The 13,480-nt window shown below is 34.9% G+C and overlaps 1 protein-coding gene across 8 annotated transcripts; it reads left to right on the top strand.

Moving 5' to 3' along the window:
* Nucleotides 1-636: 636 nt before the first annotated feature.
* LOC107939976 (E3 ubiquitin-protein ligase RGLG5) lies at nucleotides 637-6,739 on the top strand. Of its 8 annotated transcripts, none has more exons than XR_005914261.1 (13): nucleotides 637-787; nucleotides 1,922-2,234; nucleotides 3,107-3,191; nucleotides 3,274-3,414; nucleotides 3,508-3,621; nucleotides 3,727-3,824; nucleotides 4,284-4,363; nucleotides 4,439-4,544; nucleotides 4,685-4,812; nucleotides 5,072-5,339; nucleotides 5,681-5,737; nucleotides 5,946-6,101; nucleotides 6,483-6,739. XR_005914261.1 is itself a non-coding variant. In XM_041094798.1 (12 exons), exons 2-12 carry the CDS (start codon nucleotides 1,986-1,988, stop codon nucleotides 6,024-6,026), a joined length of 1,407 nt encoding a protein of 468 aa, XP_040950732.1. In that variant the 5' UTR covers nucleotides 1,114-1,190; nucleotides 1,922-1,985; the 3' UTR covers nucleotides 6,027-6,739. The 8 variants fall into 8 exon arrangements, 2 of the variants coding, with proteins under 2 accessions (XP_040950732.1, XP_040950731.1); XR_005914260.1 differs by having other exon boundaries at nucleotides 679-891; XR_005914263.1 differs by lacking the exon at nucleotides 637-787 and adding an exon at nucleotides 1,053-1,190.
* Nucleotides 6,740-13,480: the final 6,741 nt, after the last annotated feature.

Genomic DNA, 13,480 nt, shown 5'->3' with positions numbered 1-13,480 from the left:
ACAACTTCACTCGCAACAATAAATGATTCAATAGAATTCCCTTAAGATTTTCACGAAGAACAACAGAAGAACGAAGTAAGAACGAGCCTTGAAAGATGAACAAAAGCAAGAACACTTGAGAGAAAAGTTTGAGTGAATACTCTCAAAATTCTTATTAATAACTCAATGAATATACAATGAGCAAAGAGGTCTCTATTTATAGTTAAGCCTCACAGTATATCAATAACTATAATTAAAAGCTGAATACAATTAGAACTCTAAGCTTACGTAACCAGCTATATACAAATAGAACTCTAAGATTCCATAATTATATCTTCTAGAACACTTCCCATTTCTATCCGGCTCTTGAGATGGGCTTTTAATCTCTTCAATAACTGGGCCAGTTTGGTTGGGCCAGTTTGGTTGGGCTAAATGATCTCCCTCGAACACGATGGATCGCACCAGTTTGTCATGGTTGCGAGCACCGACGCGCAACCCATGACACAGGGACAACCTTTTATATATCAAAAAAGTTTAATCTTTGTTAAAATCCTGTAAAAAAAAACAAAAAACCAGATCGACATGGTTCCAAGAAAAAACCCCCATTGACTCAAACCCAAATTAAAGTCATCAATTGCCTTGAACTTTCGTCGCAAATTCACTTGGATAAGACACGTTCACACCCTAGTTCCATGTGCCGCACCTTCCCTTACCAAACTTTGTTGACCTTGTTCATTCCCCAAACCCCTTCAATTTTCCATTGATTATGAAAGGGAAAATCTCAAGTCCTTTTCATAAAATTTTCCAGGTCCTGTTAATTTCCATTGCTTAACTCTCGTATTGATATATCAAGTTCCCTTTGATTTTTTTTTAGGTCGTCGTTTTAAGTAACTAAATCCCAAGTCCCAACTGGTAAAATCATTGTTAATCTGCAATTTTTTTCTAATACATGAAGGTTTGACTATTGTTTATTCATTTTGTTTTTTTCATTTTACTTTGAGATGAAGATGATGACCCAGGGCACTTGGTCAATATTAAATTGATTTGTTGTCTACGGATTCCTGCCATTCTGCCAGGATATGTTTGGTTTACATATCTATAAAATAAATAATTTAAAAAAATGCACTGATTGATAAGCAAAAGTACCTAAAACAATGGTAGTTGACTCCTTTTTTTACAATTATAATCCTGGGGTTTTCTTGCTAGTGAAGGTTACGTATATAATTAATGTATATCAGTTTCATTAATTTTTTTTATGAAACATTTGGTTGTTAAATTTATTCGTTCATTTACGAATATAGAAATACTTATCTATAGTCATCTCTTGCGTCTTCATCAATGGAAAAACCCACCTGGAATTTCTTCTCCTTTTGCCTTTTCTTAAGAGTTCCTTGAAGTGTTTTACTTGTCAAAAAATTTACTTGTATAGGTCAAATCTTTTCTTAATGACCAAATTTTAAGAATTTTCCAGTGCTGGGTGTTAAACCATTGCTGTATTTGTATCGGATTTTGACCCTTGTCCTTATCTGAGTCTCAAGTTTTGAGTTTCCTGTGGTCTTGTATACATGTTGAGGTTTGCACTTCTTGCAATTAATTGTGGTTACATATTTAGTCAGTAGGTAGCTTTTTGAACCTGTCATTACCAGCAGCAACCTTTTTGCATTTTATTAGTCTTTATTTTCATACCAGTAAATTTCCAAGGAAATTTCTTTTATTTAGAACCTTTAAATACCTTTTAATTTATAGAATTATCATATCCTTAACCCTTTTAATTTGGCAATACTTTATTCAAGAATCAAAAGGATATTTTAACAGGTTTAAGGTATCTTAGTTAGTAATATCTTGATCATATTCAATTATTGCATATCATTTTCTGGATCTTATCTTATAAAAACTGACTGGCTTTCAATGATTTTCATGATTGGTCTTATTTGATTTGCAGGAGGAGATATCATTTTCTGTCATTGAACTCTTGAGTAGCTTAATTTGTTAAGATTATATTAGTTATGGGAGGAAAAAGCTCAAAGGATTCTAGTGGAAGAGCGTATCCGACAAGTAGGTCCGGTGGTTCAGATTCATGGAGTCGTTACGGATATCCACCGCAATCAGGATATCCTCCACAGACTCCTTACTATACACCACGGCATCACCATGCTCCACCTCACTCAAGTAATTACGGATTGCAAACACTCCATCGCGGGCATACGATTGTGAAATACTCAAGGATAGCTGATAACTACGAAACTTTGGACCAGGTTAGCTTGTTGTTGCTGCAATTCTTGTGAGTTCTTCTATCTTATTTGTTCTTGTTTCGGTTAATATGAAGAATTGTGGTTGGTGGTAATGATCGATAGGAATATTTGTTCAAAATGAACATGATGAATTGTTGATATGATTCTATATTACTCGGACTCGACTGTGAGTATCAAATATTGGTATGTATTTGACATAGGTATATTCAATTCTTTTTTGAAGTTTTTCTACGTATATGGAGGGTTTTAGAGGGTCATACCCTGATATCCGACTTGGCTGTATGTTGGACATAGATGGTGGTTACAGGTACTTCAAGAAAAGTCGAGTCGTAGCAACATAGCTATAAACATCTGCCACCTGACATGAAAGCCTAAAGAAGAACTGTATTGTCAAACCCATAAAAACTGGTTTAGACTTGCGGAAAAATTGTTGGATTTGAACTATTTAGATGGAAAGCATCCTTTTTCTGTCAGCTATATTTATTATATTATGTTTCTGTTGAAAATATTTATATTAGATGGATTTTGCATGAATGGAAAACCATATCTGGATGCTATATCATCAGACATGAGTATGTTCAAAACTTTCTAAATTTTTATTGTGTTTGGAGGGTTCTTGGAGGATCATATCGACATATTCATGTCCATATATGTATTGGACATGGATGTTGAACACGGGTACTTCAATAACAGTGAAAAGTCATTTACTGCATATGGAAAATTATTTGCCTATATGTGGCTACTTCAATCATTCAGATGTTGCATATGGAAAATTTGCCTGTCCTGTAATATCTATTTATCTACATAGGATAGTTTGTACTCTCACAAAATTATAAAATAATGACATGTTCAGTCGATGAAATTGCTGATCCCAGGTTACTGCTGCCCTCGCACAAGCTGGCCTCGAGTCCTCTAACCTCATCGTTGGTATCGATTTCACAAAAAGCAACGAATGGACAGGTATTACTTGCTGATTTATCTGAGGCCCTAACGTTTTTCTAAATCATCTGCAACACACCACTTAACTTGGATGGAAAACCAGGTGCAAGGTCATTCAACCGCAAAAGCTTGCATCACATCGGGAATGGCCAAAATCCCTATGAACAAGCTATATCAATTATTGGACAGAGCTTATCCGCTTTTGATGAGGATAACTTCATTCCATGTTATGGATTCGGAGATGGTAAAGTTCATTGAAAGTGTTTTCTTACAATTCTACATTAACTTGTTTTCTCTATTTAGATTATTAGATGATATTTGCTTCATATGTTTTCAGCGTCAACACATGATCAAGATGTCTTCAGTTTCTATCCGGAAGAGAGATTCTGCAATGGATTTGAGGAGGTGCTTGCACGATACAGAGAAATTGTTCCCCAGCTTCGACTCGCAGGTGCCTGACTTGTACTTGATCCATTGGGTTATTAATGTTATACATACATCTTGAACCCGAACCAGTCGGTTCTTACAACAGCCGTTTTATGTTTGTTTGCGGCAGGGCCAACATCCTTTGCACCCATCATTGAAATGGCCATGACTATTGTCGAGCAAAGTGGTGGTCAGTACCATGTTTTGCTGATAATTGCTGATGGACAGGTAATATGGAAGAAGAGAACTTGGGATTCAATGATTCAATATTTGATTGTATACACTCTGTTCCAGGAATAGACAGAAACTAGACATGCTCCAAAATCTGAATAACTGGACTGGAGTAACAAAATATTTGGTTACAAGGGTAGATCATCTTACTAATCATTTGATTTAGGGTGTCTATCTCTCTAAATGAGAAGAGAGTTTACTGCCAGTCTCGATAAGGTAACTCTGGATGATTTAGAAAGAAAAGACTGAAGCATCCATTTGATATGGGGTCTCTCTCTCTGCAGATCCGAAGAACATCTGATCATTCTGATGTTAATTGGAATAATAATTGTCATTAAAAGACAGTTTTGATTTTAGTCTTACAATGAATCATCTATAATATACTCTTTGATTCTGTATGTCCGGGCAAAATCCGAATCTTAGTTCTCCAACATTTCTGTTTCATATATGTCCTAGGTGACTCGAAGTGTCGACACACAGCATGGTCAGCTTAGCCCCCAAGAGCAAAAGACAATCGATGCAATCGTTAGAGCAAGGTGATTGCCATTAACTCGCCACTTAATTTAGATTGCCGCGCAATGTATACCCTAACATGGCTCATCTGGTTGCAGTGAATTCCCCTTGTCTATTGTCCTAGTTGGGGTTGGTGATGGACCTTGGGACATGATGAGGGAGTTTGATGATAACATCCCTGCTCGTGCTTTCGACAATTTTCAGGTGAGTAATTTTTGAAGTCTCTTGTTGTTGAAAAACTGTAATTTACTAATAATATTTTAGGACAATCGTAGTTTGCTTCCTTTTTGTTTACCGTTTGAATGTTCTTAGTTGTTAAAGCCACTTCTTTTCGGTCTTTCTAGTTTGTGAACTTCACAGAGATTATGTCGAAGAATACAGATTCATCGAGAAAGCAGGCAGAATTCGCTCTTTCAGCCTTGATGGAAATTCCTGCTCAGTATAAAGCAACTATTGAGCTCGGCCTGTTGGGGTAGTTATTAAATTTGTTATCCATGTGACTTTGACTCCTCATTTTTCTTAAGTACTTGTTCTCAACACATTTTCGGGCATGCATATGGGCCATATGACCCTTCAAAGATTCTTCAAATATTTGAATACACTTTTTAAAATCTAAATATATTATGTTGGACACATGCTCATATCTGGCATTCATGTTGATTTCTATAAGTGTATTAGTGTTAGTAATGTATCATTAATCTCTAATTGTTTTCTTTTCATTAATAAACCAGACAAAGAAAGGGAAATACTTTTGAGAGAGTTCCTCTCCCTCCTCCCATGTATGGTGCCTCATCTTTCAATAACCCGAAGTCCTATTCTCGCTCAAGCAGTTTTCAGCAGGATCCATCTCCGTATTCTCAATCCGGCAGTTTTAAGCAAAATTCATCTCCCTATTCTCGCTCAAGCAGTTTTCAGCAAAATATACCTCTGTATTCTGGATATGATACCTCTGCTGCCACAGCCACAGGTCCATCTTCAAGCTCCCTTTACGATCATCAGGTATGCAAAACCTTCCGTTGAAGTAACATTGTACTTATTAGCATTATCATTTCATTGGAATTGCTGCACTTTTACGCCAGTTATAAGGAGTAACAACAGTCAGTTCAGTCCGATTTTGGAAAAAAAATTGGGGTTATGTCCTATATTCTTGTGATCAGTTTTTTAAATTTATAAAAGCATATTTTTATAGTATTTTAAGGTGTTTAACTAATTTAGAAATAAAGTATTTTCAGCTTTTCCTTTTTTTTTTCCAGTTTTTTTGGGTTTTTTTTCATTGCTTAGTCCTAGCCTTAAGCTACATATCTTTTCTTTTTTAACCCGTTCTCTCGCAAACTTAACAGATTTGCCCCATTTGTCTTGGTAATCCCAAGGACATGGCTTTTGGTTGCGGACATCAGGTTAGTTACTCTCTACTTCCCGTTGCTCTTTTTTATCTATAATCTACTATGTTACTTGGGCTCAGGTACTAAATGTTGGGCATAGCTATGTTCAATTTTTCTAAGATTTTCATATATTTGGAGAGTTTTGGAGGAGTATATCCCATATCTATGTCCAAAACCCAAGTATTGACATACACCTTTACCCCTTTCATCTTCAATTTGACAGACTTGTTGTGACTGCGGAGAAGACCTCCAAATCTGCCCCATATGTCGGAGCGCGATCCAAACTCGGATCCGGCTTTATTGATCAGTCTTCATAACCTCGTTTTTCTTTTGGTAAACAGAGCTGAATCCGGTAATTGATGCCCGAAAGCAATGAAAGGTTAGCTCTTGACTATGATCTGAAAGACAAAAAAAAAAAGAAAAAAAAAAGGTTTCCGTGGATGAGCTTTTTACCAAATACCAAGAAATTGTGATACTTATAGGTTTAGGGCTATAATCTTACCTGATGTGTCCTTTTAGACGGTAAACTCTCTTCTGCATTAGCTTGATGGAGATTAAGCTGTCGGAGATTTGAGCCTAGACCTGGCAATTCATACATCCATGTTGTGTTCATGCATTTTGTCATATCCATGGTTGTGTTTAAGGTCTTATATTTTTATAAATATTTTATAGTTAAATACCTTAAATTTTAAGACATTCTCGTTATGTTGTGTCTGTTATTTTCTCATTTTTGTGTTGTGTTTGTGTCTGGTATTGCCAGGTCTAGACATAGACATGACCCAACAATGTAAAGCTGAAAAGCGAACACACGGCAATGGAGAACTGTTGCTACACGCATTGCCTGGTCTGATGAGATCCTCCATTTTTTTTTATGCTGTGCATATGAACTCAATAAAATCTCTGTAAAGTCACAAAATATGTAAATTTGAGACTTCAGGGTTAATTATCGCTGTTAGAAAAAAACCTTTGGAAGTGTTTGATTCACGTAAAAAGATGCCATAAAAATTTGAAAGAAAATTGAAAGCAAATGCATGAGCAGCTACAAATGAAAATTCAACTAATATAAAATACGAAAAAAGAATTCAGATAAAATTTATTCATGGTAAAAGCACATATTAGAATTGGAGATTCACGCATTCTAAATTGCGTATGGTGAAGTTTTAAATTCGGTAGTCTTAACCAAAAAATACCAAGATTTTGGTTATACTTAAAAGTTATGGAAGGCAGCAGCAAGGGTCAAACAGTTTAAACAGTTTAAAATTTTGTTATTGTTCTGTTATTTTTGTTTTAAGTGTAATTGGAAAAATACAGCTTTTTGCTGTGGAAAACATTAATGAAACGGTGTGTTGTGGCTAGAGTGAGAGTAGCGTTCAAAACGAGTTATTTTGGCTTAAAATCATTTAATCAATGGTGCGTATTGAAGCAGCAGTTAGTTAACATTTGCCAGGTTGTTACACAAGTCGTTATCCTTCCCTTTAAGCACCAATCATGGGTTATCCTTCCCTTTAAGCACCAATAATGGGAAGGGAAGGCAATTATGGAAGTTTTGCAACAATTTTGACTTCTTCTCTCTCTTTCCATCTCGAATTCACTATTCTTCCTTTTTCTTCGATGCTTTTTTTTTGTTCAATTTTTTTTTCATATCAAAGGTATCAAAGTTACAGCGATCCTTATAACCGGTGACGGGGTAACTACCAGATTATAGAAGCAAATGAGGTTGTTACAATAGGAGGTGTCTCAACTATAGGTGAAGCTTTCTCAATTGGATTCAAGGCTTGATTCTCAATTCAAGGATTTCCACGGTGGGTTCGTGGGTGAAATCAAAAGTGAGCTAAAAACATTGTTTGAGTAGTACTTTGGACACTCTTCATCAATGGTTGCTCATGGGTTCTCTCAATATAAGGGAAAATGCATATTAAGGGGACTTCCACCAAGGTTTCTATAACAGTTAGGTTTGTACAAGTGCACACAGTCGTTATCAAGTAATAAGTAAGTAAAAGAGTTATCGTCTCCACAAAGATTGTATATGTTAATAAATTAATTGTAAAATTAGAGTTAACAATCTGGTGATAAAAACAATATTTTTGAGTGGTGTGATGTAAAAATAATTACTAAATGTAAGGTGATCCCTAATGCAATTTTAATCTAAATGCAAAGTATGAAGTGAAATGTATGAAATGAGTTTAGCAGCAAAAACACAAATTTCAACAATCAATAACATGAGTAGGTTAGGATAATTACATCATTCAACTTAATTTATTTTTCTCATGCTTAATAGTGTTCAGAAAATATTTCATGGCAACTCGATCTTTCATGAGTTTTGAAACCAAATTAAGTCCTTTTAGAGTGTTTTACTTAGTAAAACATGCATTTTATTGATCATATTAAACTAAGGGTTTTGTAGAATTCATGTGAAGTAATATGGACAGGTTAAGTTTAAAACAATTTAATCACATAAACCTAAAAACTATGCAAGATAATAGAGCTCATTAAAGTTATTATGAACCTTCAATTTAGTCGGGTTAGGATCTAAATTAAGCATGCACTTTTTAACGATTGTGTCCATTAGCCGTCGTCTGGTTAGGATCCCTCAGCTAATGCAATCATCCTAGCTAAACAGTTTTAAACTACAATTGCTGATGACAAGATAGCAAATCACATTACAAACATGATTAAAAGTAACAAAAGTATGAAAGAATAAACTTTGTCGAATTAGCAGTCTCACGAACTTTGATTGAAGATGTTTTCCTCTGATCCTCGTGCTGCTCCTTTGCTAATGGCTCTTTAAGGTGACCGGCCAAGAGGTGATCTTATCAAGGTTTTGCTGGCTAAGAAAAGAAAGAACTATGGGATGCTATGCGTGGGAATGAGAGAATGGAAGAGATTAGGGATTGAGTAAGGGATGAGAGATATGTGAGATGGGAGTGGGTATTTATACTTGAGGTTGGTGGGAGAGTTTACTAAAAATAGTGAAAATATCCTCCCATTTACTCCTTTACTTGGCCGGCCACACATTGTGGAAAAGGGTGGATGATGGTTTCTTGATTCAAGCATGAAATTATGCTAGAATCATGCAAGGGTTGGATGGTTTCAAGAGCAAACTTCATGGGCTCTTTTCTGATTTAATTTCAATGGTAGGGACCTCCAATAAATATCCCAAAACTGATTTTTGGGCAGCCAACATGCTTGTGCCGAACTGGGCTTGTCTTCTCCTTCTTTGGACGATTTTGTGACCCATTAAATAATTAGACTTGTCCACCAAGTAACATCATTTTTAATTGGGTCAAAGCAACATCTCCATGACCCAATTTGCATAGTTTTTCTGTCCAAGTAGGGTAGCATTGCTCATGTCCATGCAAAAATTATAATAAGCTTCATATTAAATCAACTTCATGGTCCCCTCGCATAATAAAATGTAACACATTAATAAATAGTATGAAATAATTTAATTTATGCATAAAATTAATACAATAAAGCACATATTTGCATTTTTTATAAATTCATGCCCATCACCGTAATATAAACAAAATTCACCTAATTAATTAACAAATACTAGAAATTAATATTTTTTTAAAGTTAAAAGGTGTTATAAACTGCTAAAAAAAATATAAATTAGAGTTTACACACCCTAAACTTAATCCATTGCTCGTACTGAGTAATGTTTCATGTAAAACACAAGTTTTGCTAAGGCAAATTTTGCAATGAGTTTAAGCAGCATCAATATTTGCACATAACCATGCATCAACAAAATCATACTCACAAACTCTTTTTATTGATAAGTCGCTCATATGCAAACATTATTTTAAAATTTTATTTTAAGTGTGGAAAAATGCTAGCATAAGTCATAAAGTGCATGCTTTTCAAGATCATAAATAAAATTCACCATTCGATCAAAGTTTCCTTATCAATCAGACAAAACAATCATAATGTCTAATTAATTGTCCTCATATGTTGAACTTAGCAATCCGTCTCCACTAATGTAGTTGGCAAAATCATCCAAATTAATAGGTCTTTTATAAGATTGTAATGGGGCTAGGCTTAAGGTAGGAATAAAGAGAAGTGAATTTTTAGGTTTAGTAATCTTAACCCTAAGTTTGCCTTGGATCTTTTTGATACGGCCACGCCCCGGAAATGTCCTTGGTTTAGCTCACTTGAGCTCAAGTCAGCTCATTCGAGCTCATGTCAGCTCATTCGAGCTCAATTCAGCTCATTGAACTCGTTATTAGCTCTTTAGCTCATTTAATTTTAATTGCTGGAATAAATTAAATATTTAAGTTAATTAGTTAATTTAGTTACAGCTCTTAATTACTTGTCAGCTTATTACATGTTTTAATTATGTTGTGTTAGCCGAATTTAATAAGGTGGCTACACTATAATTAATTTGTCTCAATTTAGTTAGTATGATAATTAGTGTTTAATTTGTCTTGATGCCATTTAGTTCAGCCGAACATACATTTGAACCTAATTTAGTTCATGTTTTTCTTGTAGGATGGATGAATACATGAATGAGCATTAAAGTCCAAGTGCATGAATAGATTGGTGCAATGTATGGGAGTGTGCATGCACAATTGAGGTTCAATGGAAGGCATTTAAGGGAGCACAAGTACTTGGGACGTTCATGCAAGAGGGGGCTACTGAATGTTCATGCATTTGCACATTTATGGACCAAATTTATGGAAGAACATACCATGGGACGTTTCAGGCCTGTCCATGTATTTTCCAAGATCACTATTCAAGTTTTCAAGGCACTTTAAAGCTCCATTCAACCAAGGGAGATGTTGGAACAATTAAGGGGTTGCACATCCATGGAATTAAGCTTTCTTCAAGATAAGGATGCATGAATGCATCTAGTGAATCAACATGCTGTTTTGGTCAATCCATGAATCATCTCTAAGCATGAACCGGATTTTTAATGCTTCATTCGTGCTCATTCAGCCGAATTTAGCTACAGCAAATTAATGATTTCTTTCTAGAATTTTCTAGCATATTAATGGCTAAATTCTTAGCCATTAAGTTGCCCATTCGGCTAGCCATGCCTGGTTCTATAAGTAGTTGATTAATTTCATTGTAAAAAGACTTTTGGTCAAATTTCTGAATGAACTATTGTTCTTGTGAGGTTTCTCCCTCTCGTATTTCGTATGAGTCTCGATTTGGCTTATCTAGCGTATTAGTGGCATCAACCGAACTCTTTATGAACTTATCACCAATCCTGGTGTGGCGTTCATCCATTTCAATATACGTTCGGTTCTTACTTTGCTAAGTGACGGGTCGAGGTCCATATTCCTGTTTCCATCTTTTCACCTTAAACCATATAAAATTTGGGGCGATACTCATTACAATATTGAAACTTTCTTGACGTTTAAGTTCTATTTTCCATCTCCATCAATTACCTTTTTCTATCCTACCTTGTTTCTATTCTAAACCGAACCTACCAACACCAAACCACTCATCTAAACCCCTTTCAAAGCTTCCGCAACCCTTAGCCTAAATCACCCAATTTTGACAACTCCAACTACTCCTCGTCGACGATCGGGCAACTACGTGAAACGACTCGATTAACCCGGGCGGCCGTTTCGCATCACTTTTCGAGGTACATCCTTCCTACTAATGGGTTCTTCACCCCCCAAAATTCATTTTGAAGTATATGCCCAATATTTCTCAATATTTTGAGTATTTATTTTTGCTCTTTTTGCTTGACATTTGAATAGAACTTTTTTTTAAACATATGAATAACATGTACATCTTTTTGAATATTTCTTGATCTTTGCTCACCAAGACAAGTATAGTTAAGATATGTGCAAAAATAAGACAAAATTTTAAAAAGATGGTAGCATGGCTTATGATGTAGGTAAATAGCAATAAAATAGGCTTTAAGGTTCAAATAAAGGTTTCAAGGGTCAAATTCATACGGTAGGCTTGAAAGGCTCAAAGGATCCAAAGAAAATGTGCCTAAATCATGTTTAGATGGATTTATTTGAGAATGTAACCCCTCAAACTAGGCCTAGACATTACGACCCAATCTAAGCAATTACATGGACCATGAAGATGGCCAAAACGTTTTCATAAGAAAAGTCCATTTGTCCTTGAAACATGTCATTTTGAAAATATCATGTTCTTTTCAATAAAATTTATTTGTTCCTTTTTATTAAGAATACTTGTATTATAACTTAGTTTTCAAAACATATCTTAGTTTTCAAAACACATTTGCAATGGATACAAATCCTTAAAAATGTTTTCGCTTATCCACAAAATTCATAACTCTTCTTTCTAAACCAACCACCACATTTTTGTTGCGCAACTCTGATTCCAATGTAGTTCCAATACTTCACCTTAAGTCTCCAATGGATTTCCTATTTACTTACATAGATTGTCTCAAGGGACTATCTATAGAAATATCACTAACGATTTCCTCATCCCAAATTCTCAATTTCAAAAATACACAATTAACAACAAATTTAGGTAAAACCAAATTTTCAATCAATGCAAGGTACGATTAGAATGGATCGTAAAAGTACCTTCATTGGTGCCATATGCATCTTGACCCTTTCGACACCTAGTAGCACAAAGCAATCTCTAATTCTGTTTATGAGTAGAAGCTTGTATTTAAATAGGATGACATTGTGGACAATTCGTAACACAATGCTTTATGGACCCACTTCTTTGGCATGCGTCTGAATTTTGCCAACAGTTGCTCGAATGACGCTTATTACAATACTGACAAACAAATTTTCTCGTTGATCGAATAGAACTTCATAAATTAACTTTTACAACATTCTATTGTGGTCTATCCTCTCTGGCACACTTCAAAGGTCGTGAATTTGAGTCAGTATGACTAGACTTCCTCTTATTCTATACTTTTTTCTTTTCCTTTATCTCGTGTTCCAATCACTTACTTCTTTATAATATTTGTCCTTCTCAACTGTAGTCTCAAAAATCCCTTCTAAAGTTCTCAACATTGCTTGGGATATTGTATCATCCTTAATCTCTTATTTCTACCTTTAGCGATAGACGCATTAACAATGTCGTTTGTCTCAAGGTCAGACACAAGTCCTTGAAAAGCTAAGAACTAATCTTGAGCTATTCGTGATTGCGCTCCTCGAAAATCACATACCACGAGTTTGCATGCCTCGAGTTTTATTATTCCTCAAGTTCTAACTCTGCAAGTACTCATTTTAAGTTTTTATGAATTTTCTATCAATAGAGGTAAGTTTTTATGTTATCACTTGAATATTTTTAGTTGAAGTTTCATTTCAATTTACACTTATCTCACTATCTAGAGTTTTCACAATTTATAGTTGTCTCAAACTATAGTTTTTTCACAGTCTATAGTTTCAAATCTAAAGAACACTTACCTTGGATCGGCTTCAAGAGTCTTGGATTTTTTTTACAACAATTTTAACATGTGGCATGGTCTTCCCAAAATACATCTTTATAATGCATGTTGTTTTTTGAAAATACTTCACCCATAGTCCGAGTTTTGAGCTGGACTCTAATACCACTAAATGTAACCCCTCAAACTGGGCTTAGACGTTAAGACCTAATTTGAGCAATTACATGGGTAATGAAGATGGCCAGAACCTTTTCATAAGAAAAGTCCATTTGTCCTTGAAACATGTCATTTTGAAAATATCATGTTCTTTTCAATAAAATTTGTTTGTTCCTTTTTATTAAAAATACTTGTGTTATAACTTAGTTTTGAAAACACATTTGCAGCGGATACTAATCCTTAAAAACGTTTAATGATCATTTAAAACTGAA

Source organism: Gossypium hirsutum, chromosome D05 (assembly GCF_007990345.1).
Source record: "Gossypium hirsutum isolate 1008001.06 chromosome D05, Gossypium_hirsutum_v2.1, whole genome shotgun sequence".
In the NCBI taxonomy this organism is placed as follows: Eukaryota; Viridiplantae; Streptophyta; class Magnoliopsida; order Malvales; family Malvaceae; genus Gossypium; species Gossypium hirsutum.
The sequence above is the reverse complement of the archived record's forward strand: the minus strand, read 5'-3'. Positions and strand labels throughout refer to the sequence as shown.

What these genes read in the sequence shown, in the direction of transcription:
- LOC107939976 (XM_041094798.1), top strand. Translation starts at nt 1,986, where the DNA reads ATGGGAGGAAAAAGCTCAAAGGATTCTAGTGGAAGAGCGTATCCGACA. An exon ending in ATGTTATGGATTCGGAGATG is followed by an intron (nt 3,415 to 3,507) that starts GTAAAGTTCATT and finishes ATATGTTTTCAG; the next exon opens with CGTCAACACATGATCAAGAT. An exon ending in CTTTTGGTTGCGGACATCAG is followed by an intron (nt 5,738 to 5,945) that starts GTTAGTTACTCT and finishes TCAATTTGACAG; the next exon opens with ACTTGTTGTGACTGCGGAGA.